General features: G+C 38.3%; 1 protein-coding gene and 1 pseudogene across 4 annotated transcripts; one reads left to right on the top strand and one right to left on the bottom strand.

Moving 5' to 3' along the window:
- Window positions 1–72: 72 nt before the first annotated feature.
- On the bottom strand, window positions 73–24,369 carry OSGIN2 (oxidative stress induced growth inhibitor family member 2). Of its 4 annotated transcripts, XM_073892944.1 has the most exons (7): window positions 24,220–24,311; window positions 18,925–19,035; window positions 17,014–17,168; window positions 11,297–11,433; window positions 10,691–10,882; window positions 4,546–4,637; window positions 73–1,943 (listed from the first exon to the last, which is right to left on the bottom strand). In XM_073892944.1, the coding sequence occupies exons 3-7, from the start codon at window positions 17,078–17,080 to the stop codon at window positions 920–922; spliced, it is 1,512 nt and encodes a 503-aa protein (XP_073749045.1). In that variant the 5' UTR covers window positions 17,081–17,168; window positions 18,925–19,035; window positions 24,220–24,311; the 3' UTR covers window positions 73–919. The 4 variants fall into 4 exon arrangements, with proteins under 4 accessions (XP_073749045.1, XP_025726593.1, XP_025726592.1 ...); XM_025870808.2 differs by lacking the exon at window positions 18,925–19,035 and having other exon boundaries at window positions 24,220–24,369; XM_025870807.2 differs by lacking the exons at window positions 18,925–19,035; window positions 24,220–24,311 and adding an exon at window positions 23,423–23,584.
- Window positions 3,896–4,044, top strand: LOC112823765 (U4 spliceosomal RNA; annotated as a pseudogene).

Here is a 24,369-nt window from a genome sequence, read left to right as displayed (position 1 = left end):
ACAGTATTACAATATAAGTATTTATGCCCAAATGTTCGTTTTTTAATGACAAACTCAATATTCACACGGGGATAGTTTAATTCACAATTTATTGAATTGCAAATTAGGTGGTTATGTGAGTTAGAGAATAAATCTCCAAAAATATCTTGGCAGGTTCCTGAATGTCTAAGTGTATGCCAACATTATTGGACTTTATTAGAAGCTAAGAATATGAAGTACTTATCAAGGTTTCAACAATAAAAATATTTTTTTAAAATACCACATTTGGTAATAAATTAGATTTATAGAAATTGATAATTGAAAATAAATTAAACCTGAGTTGTAAATGCCTCCTACCATGCCCACCCCCAGCATACATAACTTATATCACATTTTCTTTTAGACCAGTGTGCCTCAAACTTTAGTAAGCATACATATTCCTTGAGGATCTCATTAGATGCAGTTTGATTCACTAATTCTGTTGTGGGACCTGAGGATCCACATTTCTAACAAGCTACATATGAAGCTAATGCTGGTCTTTAGACCACCCTTGAGCAGCAAGGTGACCTAAAGTATAACGAAGATGGTTTCTGGCCTAATATACCATATGGTTTTATAGATTATTCAAGGCTGTAAGATTTTGGAATCAAACGTAGCCACAAATGATCACAAAAAGTAAGTCTTGGCAGAAAAGAATGTTTTAGTTAAGTGAAAGCTTAAAGTATACCAAATTGGCAGTGTTTCTATTTGTCTGACAGTGACACCTCTGATACAATATAAATCAGAACACCAAGTTCTTGTAACTTTAAATAGTTACTATAGCTTGAGGCTCTCTTCCACAGTTAATTCAAGTCCAGAAAATTCAAGCCAGTACACTGCAAAACCACTATGAAAAATCTTTAATGGTTAACTGCCCATATTAATTACTTATAAACTCGCTTTAAGCTATCCCATCTCCTCCTCTTTCAACAAATAAATGTTTTTTTTTCTGTCTTGTAGCTAAACAGCGTGTCACACCCAATGCCCCTCCCTTTAAAAATCGAACAAAATTGTCTCCAACCAAAGGACCCAATGCAAAAAGGTTGGCTTCTTTAACACATTCGTAGGTATATGCATCTATTTCCACAGGATTACTCTTACATGTGATTGGCTGGCTTGAGTTATGGCCCAAGTAACAGCCTTGTTCCTTCAGAAAAGACAGATTGGGATGAGAACCTATGAGTACTACTGCTGCAGAGAGCTTAAATATTTTTTTCAATCCAGAGAGGCTTTGAAGAATGCATTTCATGTCCGCCTTAAAGGAAAGCACATGGTGCTCAGGAAAACTGGTATAATCAGATAAAAGATTGGACTCTACAGAATATGACTGAGTACACATCATATGATAGACTTTATGGTATTCTGGATAAAGCTTTTTGGGAAGCTGTTTGAAAATTAAGCTTGGATCAGTTACTCGTCTGCGAAACACATGAATCACAGGAATATTATTGTTGTACGCACACAGTACTGCATCAGCTGCAGTAAGCCCAGAACCTACAATTAACACTGGATCCACTTTGCCACGCAACTTTCCTTTGGTTATAGCAGCTCCAAATTCAGGCATTGAATGAAACACAAAAGGAAAATCTTCCCCTTCAATTTCCAGATGGGCAGGAGAATCCAATGTTCCAGTTGCCAGAGCTACATTTTCAGCAAAGAGACAGAAGGGAACATGGGAACCATCCGCTATTCGCTGATAACCCCTGATTTCCCAATTTCTCTTGATAAATTTAGACTTCTCTATCTGTAAATGCTGGGTTGAAATATTTCTGTCTTGTCCATCATCATCTTGATCTCTGTAGAGTCTTGATACAGAGGTGATGTAAGTATTCTCTCTGAAATTCTTCTGAAGACCCATGACTTTTACATAATGTTTATAGTAGCGAGCTATTTCCTCTGGCATAACTCTGTCTCCTTTTAGGTTCCTAAAAATGGAAAAGGAAAAATATCCTATGAGAAGAGTACTGTGATAGTTTCCATGATTATTCCTGCTCCTCCTAGTAAGCTATTATAAACATCTTTTTAATTCCTCTGGACTGTCTTAGCTATAAATTATCCTTTTACAAAGAAAGCAAGTTTTTTTATTTAGTTAAAAATGTTCAAGAATTAGTTTTATCAATAGAAGTCCTATGAGGGTAGAAACTATTTTAATGCATCTGTTTCCCCAGTGCCTTGCACAGGATCTGTTCAGATTAGCTACCTTTATCAAGAAATGTATTAAATAAATGAATTAAAATGTGGAAATACACTTTTATAGTCTTATCTCACAACTATTCAGTCTACTGTTCAGTCTACACACTGTAATAGACTGAATTAGATTATAATTGAGATTCTGCAAGTCTATAGTATATATATTTCTTAATATACATGATTTTGACATGATTTTTCATGAGTTGTTTCCTAATGACTGAAAATTCAGATGCATCTTCTGGAGAAAATCATCTTAATCTAAGTACATAAAACATTTGTGTTTTCCTGTTCATAAGGAAATCTATAAATACAGTAATGTACTTTTTTCATAAAGAGCAGTTTCTTTCATTTTCCACTTGAACTTTAAAGCAATAGGCATTAATACCCCTAAACCCTGGGCCCCAATTAGAAAGAAGTAGCAATAAAAACATACCTAATAATTTCACATAATTCATTACAAATTATAACTGGACATTCTTAAAAGTTTTTCTTAAAATTTAAAATGTTAACTCTCACTTTTTACAGAAACCCTATGTAGCAGTTAATACTATCATCATCTCCATTTTATAAATGAGGAAATTAACAACTAGTTTAAGTTACTTGACCATGGTCACAAAATTAGAAGTCAGAGTCAGGATTCAAGAGTCAGTCTCTCAAGATCTAATAGTCAACACTATGCAAAGGCAGGAAGTGAAGCCAATATTTAATCACAAGATTCTTTTTCACATATTACTTCAATATACAATATGCCCAATGTAAAAGGATGAACACTTCTAGCACATAAAAAAATAAAGCTTCCCCTTTTTTACCCATATCACCAAAGGAAGAATGTTAATTTTTCACTTGCTTATGAAAATCAAGAACTTGTACAACTTGCCTGATTTTACTACTTTTCATTTCAAACCCATATAAAATTCATTTTTAAAAAATCTGAAAGTTATTGGGGCGCCTGGGTGGCTCAGTCAAGCGGCTGCCTTTGGCTCAGGTCATGACCCAGGGTTCTAGGATCGAGCCCCGCATCGGGCTCCCTGCTCAGCAGGAAGCCTGCTTCTCCCTCTCCCACTCCGCCTGCTTGTGTTCCCTCTCTCGCTGTGTCTCTGTCAAATAAATAAAATATTAAAAAAAAAAAAATCCAAAACGGGGGCGGCCTGGCTGGCTCATTCAGAAAAGCACGTGATTCTTGATCTCGGGGTCATGAGTTCAAGCCCCACACTGGGTGGTGGGATTACTTAAATAAAACTTAAAAAAAAAAAAAAATCTGAAAGGTTTAATTCTCAATGACTCATGCTGGCCTGAATTTGTTCTCCTTAAATCCTCCCAAATTAAGGATAATTTCTATGGAGTAATATGGTTTTTGTCTAAAAGGAAGTCAAGCACTCAAATGTTGCAACCCTGTTCTAACAAAGGTCAAGTAACTTCCCTGCTTTATTGTTTCTGTGAGCAAATTAGATTCTCTGTATTAGCGATTCCTATCTAATTTAATACTACTATTCTTGAAAATAAGGCTTTTCAGCGTGCCTGGGTGGCTCAGTCGTTAAGCATCTGCCTTCGGCTCAGGCCATGATCCCGAGTCCTGGGATCAAGCCCCGCATCAGGCTACCCTCAGCAGGAAGCCTGCTTCTCCCTCTCCCACCCCCCCTGCTTGTATTCCCCCTCTCACGGTCTCTCTGTCAAATAAATAAAATTAAGCTTTGCGCAGTGGCAGTATCGTAGCCAATGAGGTTTATCCGAGGCCTGATTATTGCTAATTGAAAACTTTTCCCAATAAATAAATAAAATTTAAAAAAAAAAAAGGCTTTTCATATTACTTTACATTTTAGGTATTTTTCCCCAAATAAATTCATATTCTTCCAAGCAGAGCTTTCTTCTTTCTTCTATTTTCATATTTCTTAATAAATATTTACCTCTATAGTAGCCAATAGGGTAACCAATCACATCATAGATTCTGGCTTATTCCATCATTCTAAATTATTAATCATATGCACTCTTCTACTCTGAAAGTCAAACACTATAGGTATATATACATGAGATATCCATACACAAACTTGTATATCGACTGATAAGAATAAGTAAGTATAGAAAGGATTTGTGGGTGGATGAGAAACTAAACAGAGTGGTTTAATCAGAAAGTGGGATAAATCCATAATTAACAAAAGCAAAGGAACCCAATCTATCTTATAACATCTCTCTAAATGGAAATTAGCTCATGATCACTGCTACAAAGAGGTTTTATTTGAAAGACATATTATTCCTCTAAGACAGAGTCACAAATATTTTGAAATTTGCTGATGGACTTTCTCATTGTGTATCAAAGAACTGTAACAGTTTGATCTTTACCTTCGTTTGCTAGATACCCAATCTTTAAATTTAAGTCCAGGTAGCTCCATCCAATTTCCAAAGCTGATTGTCAACATGGAACCTTCCATATTCTATTTGAATAAAAAATGCACAAATACATTTAAGCAGTGACATGGATTTTTTTTAAAAAACCAAATCCATCTTCATTCACTGTAATTAAGAATCTGGATAAGGAGAGCTGAAAGAAGTTCTAAATGGATGTGTAAATTAGAAATACTTTTATCATTTTGTAGGATCTATATTCCTTCTTTCATAAAGTTATACAATTATAAAACAAGTTTATAATATTGCCAGATGCCTATACAATGTTAATAGCTTAAGCCTATAATAATATAATCCAGGTATAGAATGTTAGAGGAACAAATCAAATCAGTATTTTCACTTTTTAAACAAAAGGAGAAAAGTTCATTAATTTCTAACACTTTAGATGTAAATCCATTTTAATATTAACGGATTTTTTTAAAAATGTGCAGAACAGCTTTCCCCCCTCCATCAATTATAATTACAAAGTCAGCTGGTTTGGATACAGCAACATCTCGTTCTAAAACTAGGGAAAGAAGCAGTGGTTACCTGATTAAGAACAGACTCACTGCTGAAGAAGCTAATGCTGCCTTTGAGGACGTGAGCCCTTCAGGCTCCCTTGTCCTCCTCCTCTCTGCTTTGCTCACTACAACGCAACAAAAAGCCCGAGGGCCAAAAGCACCTGTCCCAGTGACCTCAATGATCTCTTTCAACCAACTCTTTTAGGCTAGGGCTGTTTCTTAAGTCTTCCTGCCCTGCTTCTATACAACCCAGTACTGGGAATGGTACTTATTGTTATAGTTATTATTATTGACTAACATTTCCAAGCACTTACTATGTGCTGGGCCTTAAGAAGCCTATTATTTGTGACAGTGTGTAGATCACTCCTGGGAGAGAAGGCAGCAAGGTGCCACTGCTTTGGGGCAGACTGGGCCTGATACTAGGATACGAACCAAGAAGATGGAAAACATCACAAGGGAAACTTAAAAATGTATTATATACAGAAGTTATCTGGAGCTGTAATTGTCTCATCTGAAACTCAAAAACCTTAAGGCACAAATATTCCACTTTCTACAATCTACACTTTATTCCCACAGCACCAGCTCTTCCAGTTACTTGCGAGCCCTAGTCCCTTGATCTCCTCATCTTTCTCCCAGTCTTCCTTGTTTTCCTTATGCCATGCATTCCTGCTGCCAGGGAGACTATAGTATATTAAGGAACACAAACCTGACAGAAGTACCAGGGGCATACAGAAAGAGAAGAATATTTCTTAAAGGACACAAATGGGCTGTGGGGAGTGTACCATTAGGGAGAATATTCCAGGCAGAATAAAGATGTTATGTGAGTTTTATAAAGAGAAAGAACAGCAGTGTCCTTCAAGAAATTAAAAGAAGTTCAGCCTTATGCAAGAAAGTATTAACAGACTTGGGTTGCTTAAACTGTGCACATTACTAAGAAAGGTCTGTCTTTAGGACCTGGCTTTTGGCTGCTTCCTAGGAAACAACCCCTGAGCTCTTGGAATATTCTACCTGATGAGTGACTTTTTGTATGCCAGAGGCCTTGGGCCCTGCTGTACCTGTAACTGTACAGTGTGACTGTAAGTTTATCTTAACAATGAGATTTATGGTAAACACTAGCGTTTGCTCTGGGAGGCAGAGTCGTCAGTCACATGGGTGCTGCTTTTCTACACGACTGGCCCCCAGAAGATCCTGGACACCAACGTGTGGGTGAGCATCCCTGATTGGCAACTCTTTGAACATGTTGTCACAAATCATTGTTGGGAGAATTAAGTGCAGCCCCCTGCAACTCCACTAAAAATGAACATTTAGAAACTGGAGCTTGTTTTCTCCTGGACTTTATTCCATGAACTTTTTCCCTTTAATGATTCTAATCTGTATCCTTTCACTGTAATAAACTATAACCATGAGTACAACACCTTTAAGGAGTCCTGTGAATCCTAGTGAATCTACAGCCTGAGTGTGAACCTGGATTCCCAGAAAGAGTATTCTGGAGCATGGAATGTAAGAGAGCAGTAAAGCAAGAAAGTCAAATGGGGGCTAGATCACCCAGGTATTGGTAAAATACATTGATGAGTTTGCATACTATTCATTAGATGAATTAAGAGCAGCTACAGGGTTTTATGCATGGGTGTTAACATTCAAAAGAAAGATAACTCTGGCTTTGGTATGAAGAAGAAAAGACTGGAGTAGGAAACCTTTGCAATAATTTGGGTCAAAGATGATGATGGCCAAACACAATTACGATGGGGAAAAGTAGGGTGGAAGGACTCACAATATGTTTATGAGAAAGAATGGAGAAAATACAATTAACTGGTTTGAAATGGGAGTTGAGGCAAGAACAATCAAGGAAGGTTTTTGGCTTGAGTAACAACATTCCAGGGCTATTACTCCATGATAAGGAAAGGAAGAAATCTGATGATAAAGATGATTGGTTATGTAGGCATGCTGAGTTTGAGAACACCTATAGAATAATCAAGGGAAGGTATCTAGGTGAATCTGTAAGAGAAAGCAATGTGGGCCAGGGTCCTAATTTGGGAATCACTCAGCAGTCACATGCAAGTCACTGAAGTATATGAGACAAGCCAGGGAGAATGAAGGCCAGACCATGGCTTGGCAGAGAGCTTACAGAAGAGTCCACAAGGTAATGAAGAGGAGTGACTATAAGAAAAACAAGGAGATGAAAGGTTCAGAGAATCTAAGAGGGGTATCATCGTTGTCAAATGTTGCAGAGGTCAGGAAAGAAAAATTCTGAGACTATCAAACTGAGCAAAAAAGGAAGTTACCAACCTTTAAAAAGCAGAAAAGGCAGTGACAGAAGCTAGAGTGAAGTTGGCTAAGGAATAGGAGGCGAAGGCAAAAAATAATGGATAGGTGGGGCGCCTGGGTGGCTCAGTCAGTTAAGCGTCTGCCTTCGGCTCAGGTCATGATCCCAGGGTCCTGGGATCAAGCCCCAAGTTGGGCTCCCTGCTTGGTGGTGAGCCTGCTTCTCCCTCTCCTCCCTGGCTCATGCTATCAGCTCATGCTCTCTGTTGCTATCTCTGTCTCTCTCTCTCAAATAAATAAATAAAATCTTAAAAAATAAATAATGGATAACTATTTCAAGAAGGTGGCTCTAAAGAAAAGAATACAGATAAGCTAACAGAAAAACTTTAATAATAGAAAATAATTTTAGTGTATTTATATACTGATAAATAGGAGCTGCCAGAGAAACTTAAGATACAAGAAGGGGAAAATCAAATAAGCAATATCCTTGGAGAACACAAGGGTCCAGAACATAGCTGGAAGGTTAGTCTTAGATAGAAGGGACACCACTTCTACAATAACAGGGGATAAGAAACAAAAAGGTAGCATGAATGCAGATACATTTGCAGGTTTGAGCACAAAATTATGGAAGTTCAATCCTGATGGATTCTATTTTCTAAGAATCAAAGAGTATTTCTAAGTAGGAAGGTGAAAAAAAAGGGATTGAGATTTGAGAAGAATATTTAATAAGGAAATATCAAAGGATTACTAAGTAGTGTTCAGGACCCAAATGAGGTTGCAGAATACTTTTCACAGCTGTCCAACTTTTTTTTTCCTGGCAATGTTTAACAGCTTAAGTATGGGAAAAGATAACGTAGACAGTTATATAAATTGCTTTTTTTACCAAGCCCATGTGATAGAAGGACAATGGGTCAAGAGACTACAGAACCCAAGCTGGGTAGGTAAGGAGGTGAAGATCAGAGCCTCAAACTCTCTGTGTTTGAAGATTAGGTTCAGTGTAATTGGGTGATGCAGCTGGAAGAATAAAAAGTTGTGATCATAAAGTAACATATTTGAAAATTCAGGTTTTCACTGAGTAGTCACAGTGGTGGCCCTGGAGTCAGTATCTAAGGAGGAGATGAGGAGATCATTGAGAATGAAGAGACTAAGAGGTTAAGGGGTTGCTTCTGTGTCACATACGTAGAGGTACTCAAGTTGACAATAAAACCTGAGATACAATGGAAAACCATGACTTAGGTGCCACAGATTCAACAACTGAGGGGGGACAAGCAGGCACAGTCGAGCTAGAAGATAACAAGACCTGTTCAAAGGAACGGGGACTTTGACAGAAGAGCGATGGAGAAGAAAGAGAACCCCAACCTCACTAGTCAACCTGATAGGACATGGGGCCATGGGGAGTGAACAGACTCCACTTCAGAGGGCTGCAGCGAGAACAGTATCTTCAGGAAAGCAAGATTTCAAGGAAGGGAGTAAAAGCAGCATATAATAATTGAAATGGTTAAGAGTAAACAAAAGCTTGTTTATTAGCAAATGGAGTTTTAGGGGTACACTGTTAGAGAGTCTGGAAGTGAGGAGAGTGGTGAGAAACTGGATCACACAAGAGAAGCAAAGAACTATACAGAAATGACTACGAGAGGACAAATGACTTAGGGAGCTTACATCCTGAGTCATAACTTAGGTTAACAAGCAGGTACGTGAAGTACGGCAGGGGAGAGGGCTGTCTAAAAAGATAGTACTACAGTCAAGAGTTTTAAGATTAAGGTATGGAATGCAGAGGTGGGAGGGAATAAATAATTATGCCTGGAAAAGTCAGGTCAATTCATAGAAGTGATGCTTGAAAGATGGATAATAGCTAAAATATCATTTATTTATAACCCTATTCTAGTGGATATCCTATATGATGCATGAAAAAAATTCAGCAAGTTTTAAGTATATTTTAGCTTTACCACTAATTCAAATGTTTTTAGTAATCAAGGCTTACACATGCTTTAACTTTTCTATATAAGAGGAAAAAATGATATTAGTAGATTATTGTCTGTACATTTTTCTAAGCTGGAAAATACAAGTACAATAAAACCTCAGGAATTTAGAGAAGCATTATGCATTATGGCTTTTTCAGGAACTACCGTTTAACAATGCTACTCATTAACAGCACAAATATAAACACTTAGGCCAAAAGGCACAGATAATGTTAGTTGCTATCTGTTACCATTAAGGAACTTAACATTAAGAAGTTGGTGATATATTTAATCTAGAAAGTCCCCCAAATACCCTGAAACAGTCACTTATTAAATGTAAATAACTATTTAGACATACAGCATTGCACTAATATAGGAATATTCAACTGAAGTCTGTAATGAAGATCTGATATTTAATGTTAAAATTTTGATGAAATCCTTATTCATAAAATAGCAAAAATTATTTACCATTTATTTGTATAACAAATGAGCATTCACTACATACCAGATGCCATACTAACAGCTAAGGACACAGGAGAAAAGAAAAATGATTAGTTCCTGACTCCTAAGGAAATGCACTGAATTTTTATGTTAATCAATTCTCTGGTTTAACCCCTGCCATGAACTCAATTTGTGTCACCCCCAAAATCCATATGCTGAAGCCCTAACCCCCAGTGTCACGGTATTTGGAGATGAGGCCTTTAGGAGGTAACCAGGGCTACAGGAGGTTATGAGGATAGTGCCCTCATGATAGGATTAGTGGCTTTATTAGAAGAGGGGCAGAGGGGAGGAAGGAGCATGCACCAAGAAAGGCGCTGTCTGCAAACCAGGAAAAGAGCCCTCACACGAACTAAACAAGCAGGCACCTTGCTCTTGAACTTCCCAGCTCCACACTATGAAATAAATATCTGTTGTTTAAGGCACTCAGTCTATGTTATTTCATTATAGCAGCCCAAGCAGATTAATACAACTTCTTTCTTTTACAATCCACTTTTCACTTAAGATATTGAAAACATAGGGAAATAATGGGTATTGGCCTGAAATACTGTGTGAGATTTTATAAAGTCTGAAATGAATTTAAAACTTTTTACTATGCAAAACAATGCTGAAATATTTTCTATATAGTTATTGTAAAATAGTATAGAGAAGCTTAGTTCTAAGACTATACTGGTAATCAAATTTGGCTTAACTTCTCGTAACCCATATTTTATTGAACACCATTAAAATTCTCAGATAAAAATGCGGTAAATGTATATAATGTATAATGTTGTATATCATAATGTTTCAAAATTCAAATGGTCTTATCAAGATGACATATAACAACTTACATACACTATAAAACGCGAAGAAAAACATACTCACATGCCAAGCTCCACCAGGTGGACCTTTACCAAGAACTAAGTGAGGGATGTAATGATGTTGTTCTAATTTCCAATGCAAAACGGATGGATAATCATAACCAAAGTCAGCATCTGGATGAAGAAGTGTGTCAAAAAGTACTGCAACTGGATTGGATGATCGGCCCTCAAGGCCCTCAGACAAGTATTCTAAGTCCTGAATAAATTTTTCAAAAAAAGAAAGAAAAAAGGTAGAGTTTGAAGGAAACAAAACAAAACAAAACAAAACCTCAGCTCGTACAACAGTGAAAGCCATCACTCTAATCCAGCATTTCCTTGGTGGTGTTACTATAAAACACTGATGTTCCCTGAGACCTTAACAGATTCTTTGGTCAAATGAATATAGGAAAAGACTGGATTTCAACAAAACTAATCAGATCCTTTTACTGCAACTCTTGAAGATGCATTTAAAATACATTAATATGCCTTAATATGTCTACTGTAACATTCCAATAACAAAAAGCAGCACTTCCCAAACTTATTTGAACATAGAGCACCTATTAGAACTCCCGCCAGGAAATAATTTGGGAAATTTGAGTATAAAAAAAAAAAATTGACATGTAAGAAATACCTGATCAACAATGGAAAGATGTCTTGCTTCTTCTAATTTACTATGTAAGATTGTATTTGGATGTATTGCTTCTGATGATAAATATGGTCTGTAGCCTGATAACATATAAGAAAGGCAGATTCCTGAGGGTCCATTTCCTATTTAGAAAAAAAAAAAAGGTGGAGAGGTACATCATCTGTCTTAACATTCTTATTCCTTGGCTTTTCTCAAAGATGCCTTTTCTCCCTTACCAATTTGTCTTCCTTCCCTAAACTCTTAAAACCAAGTATTCGTAAGATACTGACTTTTGTCTTCTCTGTTTTCTTTTGGTAGTCTCATCTACTTGAAGCGTTAAGTCTCTATGCTACTGACCCCAAATTAGACCTGTAGGCTGACCTCTTGCCCAAAAATACATCCCACATTTCCATATGCCACCCCTTCACTCCACCTCGTTGAACCACTAAATAATCTAACCACAATGTGTCCAAAAGCATACTCTTGAGTTCCTTCCTTCCTTCAGTTCTCTCCTTTAAATCCCATCCCCTCTCAGAGTCTGGTGCTAACAAAATCCTAAATTAATCAGGTTCTGACTCTAAATCTATTTAGTCACTATATCCATTCAGTCGTCTCTGTGTCACTCCAAGACAAAAAGTCTCTTGTTCATCCTAAAGATACACCTATTCCAAAATCATTTCACATTCTACATGCAGATGAATTTTGATAAAACAAGGTCCTCATCATGCTACCCCCTCCATTTGGAAAGCTTTAATTGCTTGCTTCTGATTACCCAGTGCTCACCATGTTCTGGTCTCAATCATCTTTCCAGACCCATCTCCTCATAGTGTCTTCCTACATTTTTATATGCTTAAACTAAAACCAAACTGGATTTTTTGTTGAACCCTGGTGAACCAGCTCCACTTCTGTACTTCCTTTAGTCTAGGTTTTCACTTCTCTATTATCTCCATCTACCAAAAATTTAATCCAACTGGGATAACTGCTAGCCTCAGGAAGAAAATTCTGTTCCATTCTCTAATATTTTGCCCCAAATAAAAGAAGCTCAAAGATGTAAATATGAAAAGTAAAATCCAAGAATATTGGAAAATAGATTGCTACTTCTACTTATAATAATGAAGTGGGAAGCCTTTAAGCATGACACAAAACTCAAAAGACAGAAAGGAAAGTAAACCATTTGCCTTCATAAAAATTAAAAACAAATGAGAAATAGTGGAAGTTAAGATCTGAGGCAGAGTTAATTTCCTTGAATCAAAAACAAAGACAAAACTAAAGAATAAATATCATATAATAATATCAATACAGATAAAAGATACAGAAAAAGCCTTTAACAAAATCCAACAACTATTCATAAAAAAAAAAAAAAACTCCGTAAACTCAGACGGATACTTCCTCAAGTTGGTAAATTTCTACAGTAAACCTACAACTAACATCATACTTAATGGTGAAAAACTAGATGCTTTCCCTCCAAAATCAAGAACAAGGATGTCTCTTCCCATCATTCCTATTCAACACAAACCATGATAAAAGTCATAGTTAATGCAATAAGAAAAGGAAATAAGAGACTTAGAAAGAAATAAAACTGTCTTTGTTCATAAAAGCCATGATTTCTATGTAGAAAATCCCAAAGAATGGGCCAAAAAACTCCTAGAACTAACATCAAGATTGCACAATACAAGGTTATATGCAAAAGCCAATTTCTTTCCTATATACCATCAATGAACAGGTGGCATTTGAAATTAAATGTACAATACTGGGTATGAATCCAACTATATATATATTTAAGATGCTAACTATATATATAAGATGCATACAAGGAAAACCACAAAACTCTGATAAAGATGATCTAAATAGATGCTCATGAATAAGAAGATTTGATATTGTTAAGATGTCAGCTCTTCTCAACTTCATCTACAGATTCAATGTAATCCAGGTAAAAATCCCAGCAAGTTACTTTGTGGATACCAACTAATTCTAAAGTTTGAATGGAAAGGCGAAAGACCCAGAATAGCAAACACAATACTGAAGCAGCAAGTCAGGACCAACATCATCAAAACTCAAGTCTTCCATTAAACTACAATCAAAAAGACAGTGTGGAAATTATTAAAGAGGAGACAAATCAATGGAACAGAAGACAGCAGAGATAGATTCTCACAGATACAGTCAAACTGATCTTTGACAAAGGGGCAAAGGCAATCCAACGGAGAAAGGAGAGTCTTTTCAACAAATGGTGCTGGAACAAATGGACATCCACACGCAAAAATATGAATCTAGATACCAACCTTTTATCTTTTACAAAAATTAACTCAAAACAGATCAAAGACCTAAATACAAAGCACAAAATTATATAACTGCTAGAAGATAAAATAGGGGAAAAAATCTAGGTGACCTTGGGTTTGATAGTAAGTTTTTAGATATAACACTAAAAACAGGATCATCCATGGAAGAAAAAAACTGACAAACAGAACTTCATTAAAATTTAAAATTTCTGCTCTGCAAAAGACACTATTAAGGGAGTGAAAAGATGTCACACTGGGAGAAAATATTTGCAAAACCTAACATATACAAAGAACTCTTGAATCTCAATCATAAGAAAATAACCTAATCAATTAAAAAGTACAGAAAGGAGATGCACAGGCATTTCAAAGATACACAGATTAACAAATAAGCATATGACAAGATGTTCATCATGTATGATTACAGCGCTGCAAACTAAAACAATGAGGTACCACTACACACCTATTAAATGGCTAAAATCTAAAACACAATACCAAATGCTGACAAAGATTTAGAGAAACAGGAACTCTCATTCACAGTTGCTGGGAATGCAAAATGATACAGCCACTTTGGAAGACAGTTTGACAGTTTCTTAAAAAGCTAAACATAGTCTTATGATATGATCCGACAATCACACTCCTAGGTATTTACCCAAATGAGCTGAAAACTCAATGGCTGTGCAAAACCTACACATGCATGTTTATAGCAGCTTTACTCATAATTGTCAAAAATTGTCAGCAACCAAGATGTCCTTCAATCAGTGCATAAACAAACTCAAACATCCATACAATGCAATAGTATTCAGTGATAAAAAAGAAATGAGCTATCAAGCCATGAAAAGACTTAGACGAATCTTTAAGGCATACTGTTAAGTGAAAGAAGCCAGTATGAAAAGGTTCCATACTGTATAATTCCATGAATATGATATTCTAAATAAATCAGAATTACACAGACAGTAAAAAGTCAGTGGTTGCCAGGGGTTGGGGGTTGAGGGACAGGGTAAATACATGGAGCAAAGAAGATTTTGAGGGCAGTGAGACTACTCGGTAGGATACCGTAATTGGGGATACATGATTTATACATTCAGCAAAACCCAAAGAACTATACAACACACAAAAGTGAACCCTAATGCAAACTACAGATTTTAGCTAAATATAATGTATAATCAGAGGTTCATCAATTATAACAAAGGCAGCACACCAATGCAAGATACTAATAATAGGGGAAACTGGAGGTGGCAGGAGAACGGGAGTATACGAGAACTCTCTGTACTTTCTACTCGATTTTCATGTAGACCTAAACTGCTCTAAAAAAATCTATTAATTAAAATAAACATTAAATAAATGCAAAATAGTGAGACTTAGGATCTGAGGCAAAGAGCTAAGTTCCTTAAATCAAAAAGAAACAACACTCAACAGACATAGGCAAAAAATACAAACAGGCAGTTTACAGAGAAATACATAGGTGGACTGCTCCTTACTCCCAAAGACAGTCCCCATCCTAACCCCAAGAACCTGAGAGTGTTACTTTATATAACAAAAGGTAACTTTGTACATGTGATTAAATTAAGGACCATGAGATCGGGAGAATACCCTGGATCGTAAAGGTAGACATCACCTAATTATACCAGTCCTAAAAAGAGAGACTCTTTCCCAGCTTTGGTGAGGGGGAAAGGGGACAATGAAAGAAGGTTAAGAGAGAACCCACACTGCAGATCATGAAAATGGAGAAGGGGTCCAGGAGTCAAGAAATGAGAATAACCTATAGAAACTGGAAAAGGCAAGGAAACAAATGTTCTGCCCTAGACACCCCAGAAAGGAATGCAATCTTGCTGACATCCTGACTTTAGCCTACAGAGACTAGTGTTGGACTTCTGACCTATAAAACAGTGAAATAATAAATTTACATAGTTTAAAGCCACTATGTTTGTGGAAATTTGTTATGACAGCAACAGAAAACACACATATTAAGGAAAATAGTTCCTTCTCTGTGCTCTGATGGAGTGCTACTGTCAGTCCAATGTGCATTAGGTTAAGCTACTCATTGGCTAGCTGAAGCAAAACACAAACAGATTGTTTTGGAGGGAGTGAGGTGGGCAGGTACAGATGATGGTACTTTTTTCTTTTCTGACCTGCCCACAGCCAGCGAGAACAAGAAGAGGGTTCCTTTACTCATGCCAACACACTCAGGATGAAAAACCAGTGTTGGACAGAAGTGAGAAAATGGAACATGAGGTATAGTCGCCAAGATACCCTGGATGTGAGCTACTCCAAACACCATCATCTCTAGCATCACCCCTGAAAAGAAATCTAGGATAGAATGGTCTTCCCTCCCTCCCTCCCTCCCTTCCTCCCTTTACTGTATCCCCCCATATGCCAGTCAGAGGACAGGACTTTTCTCTCCTTCCTGTTAACTTTGAAAGAGGCTATCAGGGGCCCCTGGATGTCTCAGTCGGTTAAACGTTCAACTCTTGATTTTGGCTCAGGTCCTGAGATCTCAGGTCGTGGGATCAAGCCCCACATTAAGCTCCATGCTCAGTGGGTCAGTGTTCCCAGACTAAAGGAACCACAGTTGCTGGAGATCTTTCTCCCTCTCCCTGCCCCTCCCCCACCTCACACGGGCACATGTGCTCTCTCTCTCTGATAAATAAATCTTAAAAAAAAAAAAAAAAAAGAAAGAAAGAAAAGCTTTCAGAGAAGCTAAGGAAGCTATATGTCATCAAGGTATGTTATGCCCTGTAATTCCTTCCTGCAGATTGCTTCACACCACAGCACTTATCTTGTAGTACGTTTGAATATTAGATGCAAGATGTGACAGGTAGTTAAAAACATGCAATAAGCAAAATCATAAAAATATCTACAATTCTGAAGTAATTAGGTTGCACTAATAGCTTAACTTTTAATATCTTCTATGCCTATCTGTTGAGCTGGTACAAAGGATCTATAATGATAATACTGTGGTTAAGGTCATTACAGTACACACCACAGCAGAGGACCCTAACAGTCATTACTGAGAACCTTTACTAGCTTGCACAAGTTACTCAACTTCTGAGTTGCCCTGACTGTATCCACCCCACAACAGAGGACTCTAGGGTTCTAAGGCATAATCCAATTATGTACACAGAATGCTCTGTATGGGGCTCTACTAATCCTGGTTATAATCATTGCCATGACACTATCATAATAATTAACACAATTCATTGACAGTATTTTAACACAATAGGGTAGTATCAATCCTTCAATGAAAAAAATGTTACATTCTAACACAGAATCTAGTATCAGATAAACCAATTACTCTCTCCCAAGACTTGGTTACTGGTTACTTAATCATATCAAAAAACCTAAGACTACTTCTCAATACAATCCTAAGACCTTGCGCCATGTAACTATGCATATATAGTAGTAGTAAGGATCAGAATTGTAATTTTAAGAGTAAAATGCAGTACTTACCTATTACTACCACAGGCAAAGTCACTGATGAATCTTCCAGTAAAGAAGTTTCTTCAACTAATGGCATAGCTTTAACTTTCTGCCCCAAATTATCACCAAAATATTGCACTAAGGAATTAAAAATCTCTCCTTCGGTTTCAGTGTCACTATAGTTTCTTCAAAAAAAAAAAAATGAAACAAAAAACAAGAGATGTAGTTTATATATGTGCCTTTATAAAAACCTGTCTTTATTCAGATTTTATTTAGGCCATAAAATATGCAATAGTTCCATAAAAGGAGAAAAAGAAATTCTTCTGATTAATGCTTTCAAATTAGTAGCTTAGCTTACCTGTCAACCTGTACCATTTTTAATGTCAGAAATCCTAAATAGCTGTTAATGTCTCTGTAGTACCATGTAGGCAAGTCCCACACAAGTTCTAAATAAGAAGCTATCTTTAAAGACCAAAGAGACAGCATTGTATTGGGGATTTTTAGAATTCTCTGAGATTTCCTAGGAATGGCTAGTTTCTTATTTTTTTCTCATTAATAAAAAGATAGGTGCACTAGAGGTGGCATATTTGGAACAAAATAGTCATAATACTAAGGAAAAGTTAATTGTACTTACGTATTACAAACTCCATATTTTGGTAAAAGAAATGAGGTTTATACATCTTAATTCTCAGATACTGAAAACTGGAAACATCTTTATGTTGATTTCCAATCTACCTTCTTTCCCAGTTGCCTCCCTAGAAACTAGTTTTAGCATTCTGACATGCTCAGGAAATAAATGGAGTAGCCTCCGAACACAGTTAATGTTCTGCATTACACTAGTGATTACTTCAGAACAGAATCCCCAAATTATTTTTCATCTTTATATAGTCAGCAGCAGGCAAATATCTGGAAATATTAAACTGAGCACCAACTATGGGTGAATGTGCTTACTACTCCTCCCAAAATGAAAATGAGATGGATCAGTTATTTCACAGGACTCACAGATCCCGGAGAATGATAAACAGAAAGAATTAGGCAGAGACCAAAATTTCTGCTTCCCTAATAGCCTCCGAAGGTCCCAGTCTACCGTGGGATAGAGTTCTCCAGGATATGCTAACAGCTTTCCTGAAGAAGGTATAAACTCCACCCCAAATATTTGGACTCCTCTAATGATACATAGCCTTTTGGGACCAGAATAGATACCCTTTGGATAGGTCTATTAGGGAAAGCCCCTCCTTACACTGAAGCCTGCTCCCGGAAGAAGTATCTTATGCTCAGCTCAATGCATCCCTTTCAGATCATCCCAACTACTTCTCTGAGCAGATTCAGGTATACTAGTTACCCAGCCTGCTTCGGCGCAACTGCACTCAAATGAGTGTATTATACTCAGGCCTACTTCTGGTATCTCTCCTGAATGTGTGCCGAGGACAGGTCCCCCAGCTCCCTCTGGATGCTTCTGATCAAAGTCCTTTTGCATACCCAGGCCTGATTGATATTGTGGTGGCTGTAAAGGCAATTCTTTTTCAGACGATGCACACCTCATCTTCCAGATACCCCCACCTCAAACACTGTTGCTCCCATATATATAACCCGGGAAATAAAATAAAAAAATTTTTTTAAAAAAAGATCATCACTAACTTTGTTAATCAAAGAGATGTTTCCTTCAAACCTTAACAAACATGTTCTCCTTTTCAAGTGTGCGATTCAGGGTTGTTAGTATAATCACAAGGTTTTGCAATCACCACTACTAATTCCAGAAAAATTTTATCACCCTAAAAGTGATAAACTAAGTTAACAGTAGCAAACTAGTTACTACTAAACTACAGTACCCATTAAAACTCATTCCCCATTCTTCCTTCCCTCCAGCTACTGGTGACCACTCATTGGGTGTTGTTGGATTTGCCTCTTCTGGAAATTGCATATAAATGGAACCTCTCACACATTATGTGGCCTTTTGTGTCTGGCTTCTTCCACTGAGCATGTTTTCAAGCTTCACCCACAGTGTAGGGGGTATTGGTACTTCATTTCTTTTCATGCCTAAGTAATTTCTCACTGTAGAGAGAGAACACATTTTGTTCATTCACAAACTGATGAACATTTGAGTTGTTCCCATTTTTTGGCTACGCAAATAATGCTGTGACTATTCATGTATAAATTTTGTGTGGATAAATGTTTTCGTATCTCTTACGAGTACATGCAGTGGCTGGGTCATAAACTCTGTTTAACATCTTAAGGAACTGAAAAACTGTTTCCTAAAATGGTTGCATCATTTTACATTCCCACCAGCAATATAGGAGGGTTCCAACTTTTCCACACCCTCACCAACACTTACTTTTTTTTTTTTTTTTTTTTAGTTACCCTCATTGGTGTGAAGTTACATCTCACTGCAGTTTTGACTTGCATTTCCCTAATGACTAATAATGTTAAGCATCTTTTCATACACTTTTTAGCAATTTGTATTAACTTCTTTGTAGAAATATTCTTCAGCCACTTTCAAACTGGGCTTTTTTATTGAGGTTTAGAAATTATATATGTAGAGCACAAGTTCCTTTTCAGATATATGATTTGCAAATATTTTCTCCCATTCTGTGGGCTTTCCCTTTGTTGTCTTCTGAATCACAAAAGTTTCAATTTTTTTATTTTTGCTACTGTGCTTTTGGTGTCTAAGAAACCACTCCCTAATCTAAGATCACCAAGACTATTTCCTGTAAGTTTTATAGTTCTAGTTTTTAGATTTAAGTCTGTCATCCATTTTGAGTTAATTTTTATATGTGATGTGTGAGATAAGAGTCCAACTCCATTCTTTTGCTTGTGGATATCCATTTGTCCTGGAATCATCTGTTGAAGAGACTGTGATCTCCCCTTTGTCTCGTGATCCCATGGAAAAACCAACTGACCATAAATTTAAGGATTTATTTCTGAACTCTCAATTCTATTCCACTGATTAATCTTTATGCACGCGCCACAGTGTCTTGCTTATTGTTTCTTTGTAGTAAAGTCTGAAATTAGGAAGTGGGAATTCTCCAACTTTGTTCTTTTTCAAATTGTCTTGGCTATTCTGGGTTCCTTGCAATTCCGTATGAATTTTAGGATCTTGTCATTTCTGCAAAAAAAGGGTGCTAGGATTTTGATAAGACTGCACTAAATTTATAGATCAATTTGAAAAATATTGCCATCTTAATTAAGAATACTAAGCTTTTCAATCCATAAACATGGGATTCCTTTTACTTAGGCCTTCTTTAGTTCTTCTCAATGATGTTTTGTAGTTTTCGGTGTACAAGCCTTAAGACTTAGGAATAAGTCTTTCTTTTTGATGCTAGTGTAAATGGAATTTTGTTCATTTCATTGTCAGACTGTTCACTGTTAGTGTGTAGAAATAGGACTGATTTTTGTATGTTGACCTTATATTCTCCAATGTTGCTTAATTCATTTATTAGGTCTAGTAGGTTTTGTGTGTGGGCCCCCAACAATTTAAGTCTAGTCTGTTCCAAGACTCCAGAACATTAAGTAGAGCCAAAGTTTTAGCTTATCTAAATTCTCTATATAGTGTAAGTAATTAGATCTGATTTTCTACTGGTCATTGGTATAATCTGTACATATACAATATGTATATAATCTATAATAATATTGGTATGTATATAATTGTATATGACCTATAATTCTGGTATAAACTATTTGTAATAAACTTGCCTGGTATTTGGAAAATTTAATACAAATTAACACAGATGAAAAACTGAATCAAGAGAAGCAAACAAAAAACAAAAGTATGGTTCACTGATTCTGCATAAAGCAACAATGAAACAAAGGCCTGATAAGTATTCTTTCTAAAAAATTCAGAGCCTAAGTTATAATTCATTATTACTGCACGTTTTATAATATATTCATAATATATCACAGGTCTATGAACAGTTTCAACTTTTACTTGAGATATCCAACCTGATCAATGTTATGTTTAAAACAAGTATTGTGAGTAATAAAAAATCTACTTTTCCTTTATTTGGGATACTAAGAAAACATATAATTACATTTTAGGAAATAAACAGCACTTTACACACAGGCAAAAATAGTTGCCCTATTAGGCATAAAGACTATTTGATATTTGACAGGATTTTAGAGCACTTCCATCTTTTGTTCTTGAAATATTATAGTCCAGTCTCGAAACAAACTTAAGAGGATGGCACAGGCATAAAATTTGGGTAACAAAAAGACTTTTCTCACATCTAGCAATACTTCTTTAAATGATGACTCAAACTCAAATGAAATGCTTTAGTATCTGAATTTTTATAGTCTTTGGAAGTATGATCCTAAATTGTCACCAATTTAATACTACTATATGAAAAAAAGGTTCTAAAGTCACAAATGAAGTCAGTCACACTGTTCATCTTCCAACACAGTAGGTATGGAACAAGCAGCTGGAAAGTCATTGGACAGTTATCACAATACCTATTCCTTTCAGGTATGGCACAAGATCCAAAACATACAGGTTTGTCACAACCTGTTTTAAAATGTGGGTTCCTAATAAAATTGCTCAAAAAAATAGCATGAGTAAATTACAGACACCTTCCTAAAGAAGAGGTGTTAAATGTTTTAGTTTTTAAATCTGAGGTACAATGTAGTTATTTTTACAATGGAAATAAGGTTTATTAATCACAATTTTTTTCTTTTGGCTAGCAAGGCTTGTTTTCCTTTATCCCTCAAGATCAAAACATACCAACTACTTTTGTCTTCATCTCCTCCAAATTTCTGTACAAAGTGGTAATAGGCATATGGTATCCACAACCGAGGGTTAGCTGAATGGATATGAATCCCAACCTGTGTCCTTAGAGTTCAACTATACCAAAAGCAATCAATTCACAGCCGTGCAGTCAAAAGGCTAAATTTTAGACAGCAGTGTCTGAAAGGCATGTTAATTTCTCAAGGGGCTTCAGTTTAACAAGTTTTCACTAGAGGAACCTGTTTTCACCCAAACTCTCCAAAGTGGATCTGATACTCTCAAACCAATGTCTGTCAAGTAGTCAACAAAGTTGCCTAAAACTTAAAAATCCAGCAATTACATCAAACATTTTTTTTTTAATATCTAGAATTTAGAAACCCCTACAAAACTCACTGAGAAGTTGGGTAAGCCCGAACTGTTGCTCTCTATTAAAACAGGAGTTCTGAACCTTCTTGGTGCCTTACACTCCTCGGCAATTTGGTGAAACCTCTGAACCTCTTCGTTGAGTATTATTATTAAATACATAAGAGATACATAGGATTTACAAGGAAACCAATTACATTAAAATACAGTTATAAAAAGTAAACTTGTGACATGTTTATTTGCACAAAAAAATAACAAGTTTGGTGATGTGTAATTACTGTAATTTTGAAAAAATAAGCATACAGTATTTCTAGGTATGTGCAACTGATATATTTGTAATTTTATTGATGATAAGTTCATAAGTACTATGTGACTTGTTGCTTATATTCATAATTGAAAGACATATTAGATTTTGGTTAAAGTTTAGCAAAAGTACCAGTTGTACCTTTCTTCCCACGCAAGTTCATGGCCACTTAAATTCTACCTACGAACTCCAATTTTAAAATTCTTGATCAGAGTTTTATATTTTGAGAAAAATTTATACATCATTATTCTAGCACATTCATATATGCGAAGTAAGGTAATTTACTTAAGTCTTCGATAAACTGAACATTTATTCACCACAGGGTTAAAATCACTTCCAAGTGCCTTTAGCCTTTCTCCCCGTAACTGAGTTAAATGTCTGCCAACCGTGCAAGAGAACACATACTTTTATTCTCAAATGCATTAACCTCATCACCCTTAAGAACGTTCCCATAATGTGAGTCTTGAATGGCCACCTATTTCAAATTTCTATAATATACAGCTTGCAATGACAAGCATCGTAGAACAAAGTTAGCACCTACTTTTAACTAGACCATCAGACTTAAAAGTTTCCTACCTCCTTTCAACCCAATAAATTAGATTATTACGTTTATTTAAAAAATCTATAGACTGTAAAGGTGGGGTAGGAAGGAACCTTCGCAACTCTTCAAACTTTGCGCTACTCGGAAGTCTCAGGTCGCAGTAACCGACTCGCTCCGGGTCTAGCCGGTTTCGAAGTCCCGTGACTGGCCCGGTCCCGGAGAGGATAAGAGGACAAGAGAGGAGAGTCCTCCCCACCCCCCCGGAGCGAGGTGCCCCCAAGCAGAGGCTGCCGAGGCGGGAACCCTGATGAGGCAGGAACCAGGAGGAAGCGGCGGCCGAGGCGGGAGGCCGCTGCAGTCCCGGCGCTCGCCCCCCACCCCGGACCCGTCCCGACTCCAGACCGGTCCTGACCCCGACCCCGCCCGGCCTCTGCCCATCTCGGCCCCACCACGGGGCCGGGAAGCGCTCCACCCTCCGCCTGCTCCCATCCCCTCCGCTCCCCGGCTGAGAAGTCACCTGAAATGACCGGCCAGGGAGCAGCTGCAGCACCACACCGGCATGGAGTGCGGCGCACGGGGCGCCTGAGCGCGACCGCCACGGCCGCCGCCGCCGCCGCCGCCGCCGCCTGCCCCGGCTGGGCTGCCCGTTCGGGGCGCCCGCCCACTCGCCCGGGGTCGCGGGGTCCGCGGGGCGCCAGCGCTCCGCGCGTCGCCGTTACTGCGGCTGCCCGGAAGCTGCGGTTCAGCAGCGGGCCGGGCTCCGGCGCCCCGAACTCCGCCTCAGAAAAAGCGGCTTCCGCTCCTCGCTTGCGGGGAGCCAGACGCCGGCGGCGGATGATCTGGGGGCGCCGCGATGGGGGCGGAACGGGGCGGGGACGCTGCGACGGCTGCGGCGGAGACGCGCGGGCTCCTCCTCGCAGGTGCGGCGGCGGGCGAGGCCGGCGATTGGTGGAGACGCGGCCGGGGCGAGGGGCCGGGCCTAACGGAGCGGCGGCTGCGCGGGCCAGGGGCCGAGGTCCTCGCGCCAACCGGACCGCTGCGGCGGCAACCGGGGACCCGGGCCTCGGCCTGCGCCCCGCGGCCCCTCCGCGTGCACTCACGGCCTGGGGGGCTAGCAGGGCTGGGCGGATGCGCGTCGAGAGGACCGGATGATGAGAGGAAGAGAAAGCTGTAGCGGAACGGCTCGGGGGGGACCCCTGCGTACACCGCGGCCTCCGCGACCGGGGAGCAACGCGGCGTCACCCCAGTCCGTCCGCGCGGGACTCCCACCGAGGAGGCCAGGGAAAGGCCGAGAGTCCCACCCAAGAAACCCACCTTAGCGCCTTTTCTCGCGCTGGGCTGGGCGCAGACGCTGGGAGCTTCTGCGCGCTTCTCGCTTTCGACCCTGCATCACAATCGCCTGGGGCGTGGTGGGGGGTGGGGGAAAACACACCAAACCACAGGTGCCCGGGCTCCACCCCCAAC

This window comes from Callorhinus ursinus, unplaced genomic scaffold (genome assembly GCF_003265705.2).
Source record: "Callorhinus ursinus isolate GAN/ISIS: 27379988/994484 unplaced genomic scaffold, GSC_fseal_2.0 scaffold5, whole genome shotgun sequence".
NCBI classification, from domain to species: Eukaryota; Metazoa; Chordata; class Mammalia; order Carnivora; family Otariidae; genus Callorhinus; species Callorhinus ursinus.
The sequence above is the reverse complement of the archived record's forward strand: the minus strand, read 5'-3'. Positions and strand labels throughout refer to the sequence as shown.

Excerpts from the sequence above, each read along its gene's own strand:
- OSGIN2 (XM_025870807.2), bottom strand. The coding sequence starts at position 23,466 with ATGCCGGTGTGGTGCTGCAGCTGCTCCCTGGCCGGTCATTTCAG. Across the intron at positions 11,434-17,013 it reads TTTGCCTGTGGTAGTAATAG|GAAATGGACCCTCAGGAATC; the intron begins GTAAGTACTGCA and ends TTTTCTAAATAG. Across the intron at positions 10,883-11,296 it reads ATCTTTCCATTGTTGATCAG|GACTTAGAATACTTGTCTGA; the intron begins GTATTTCTTACA and ends AAATTTATTCAG.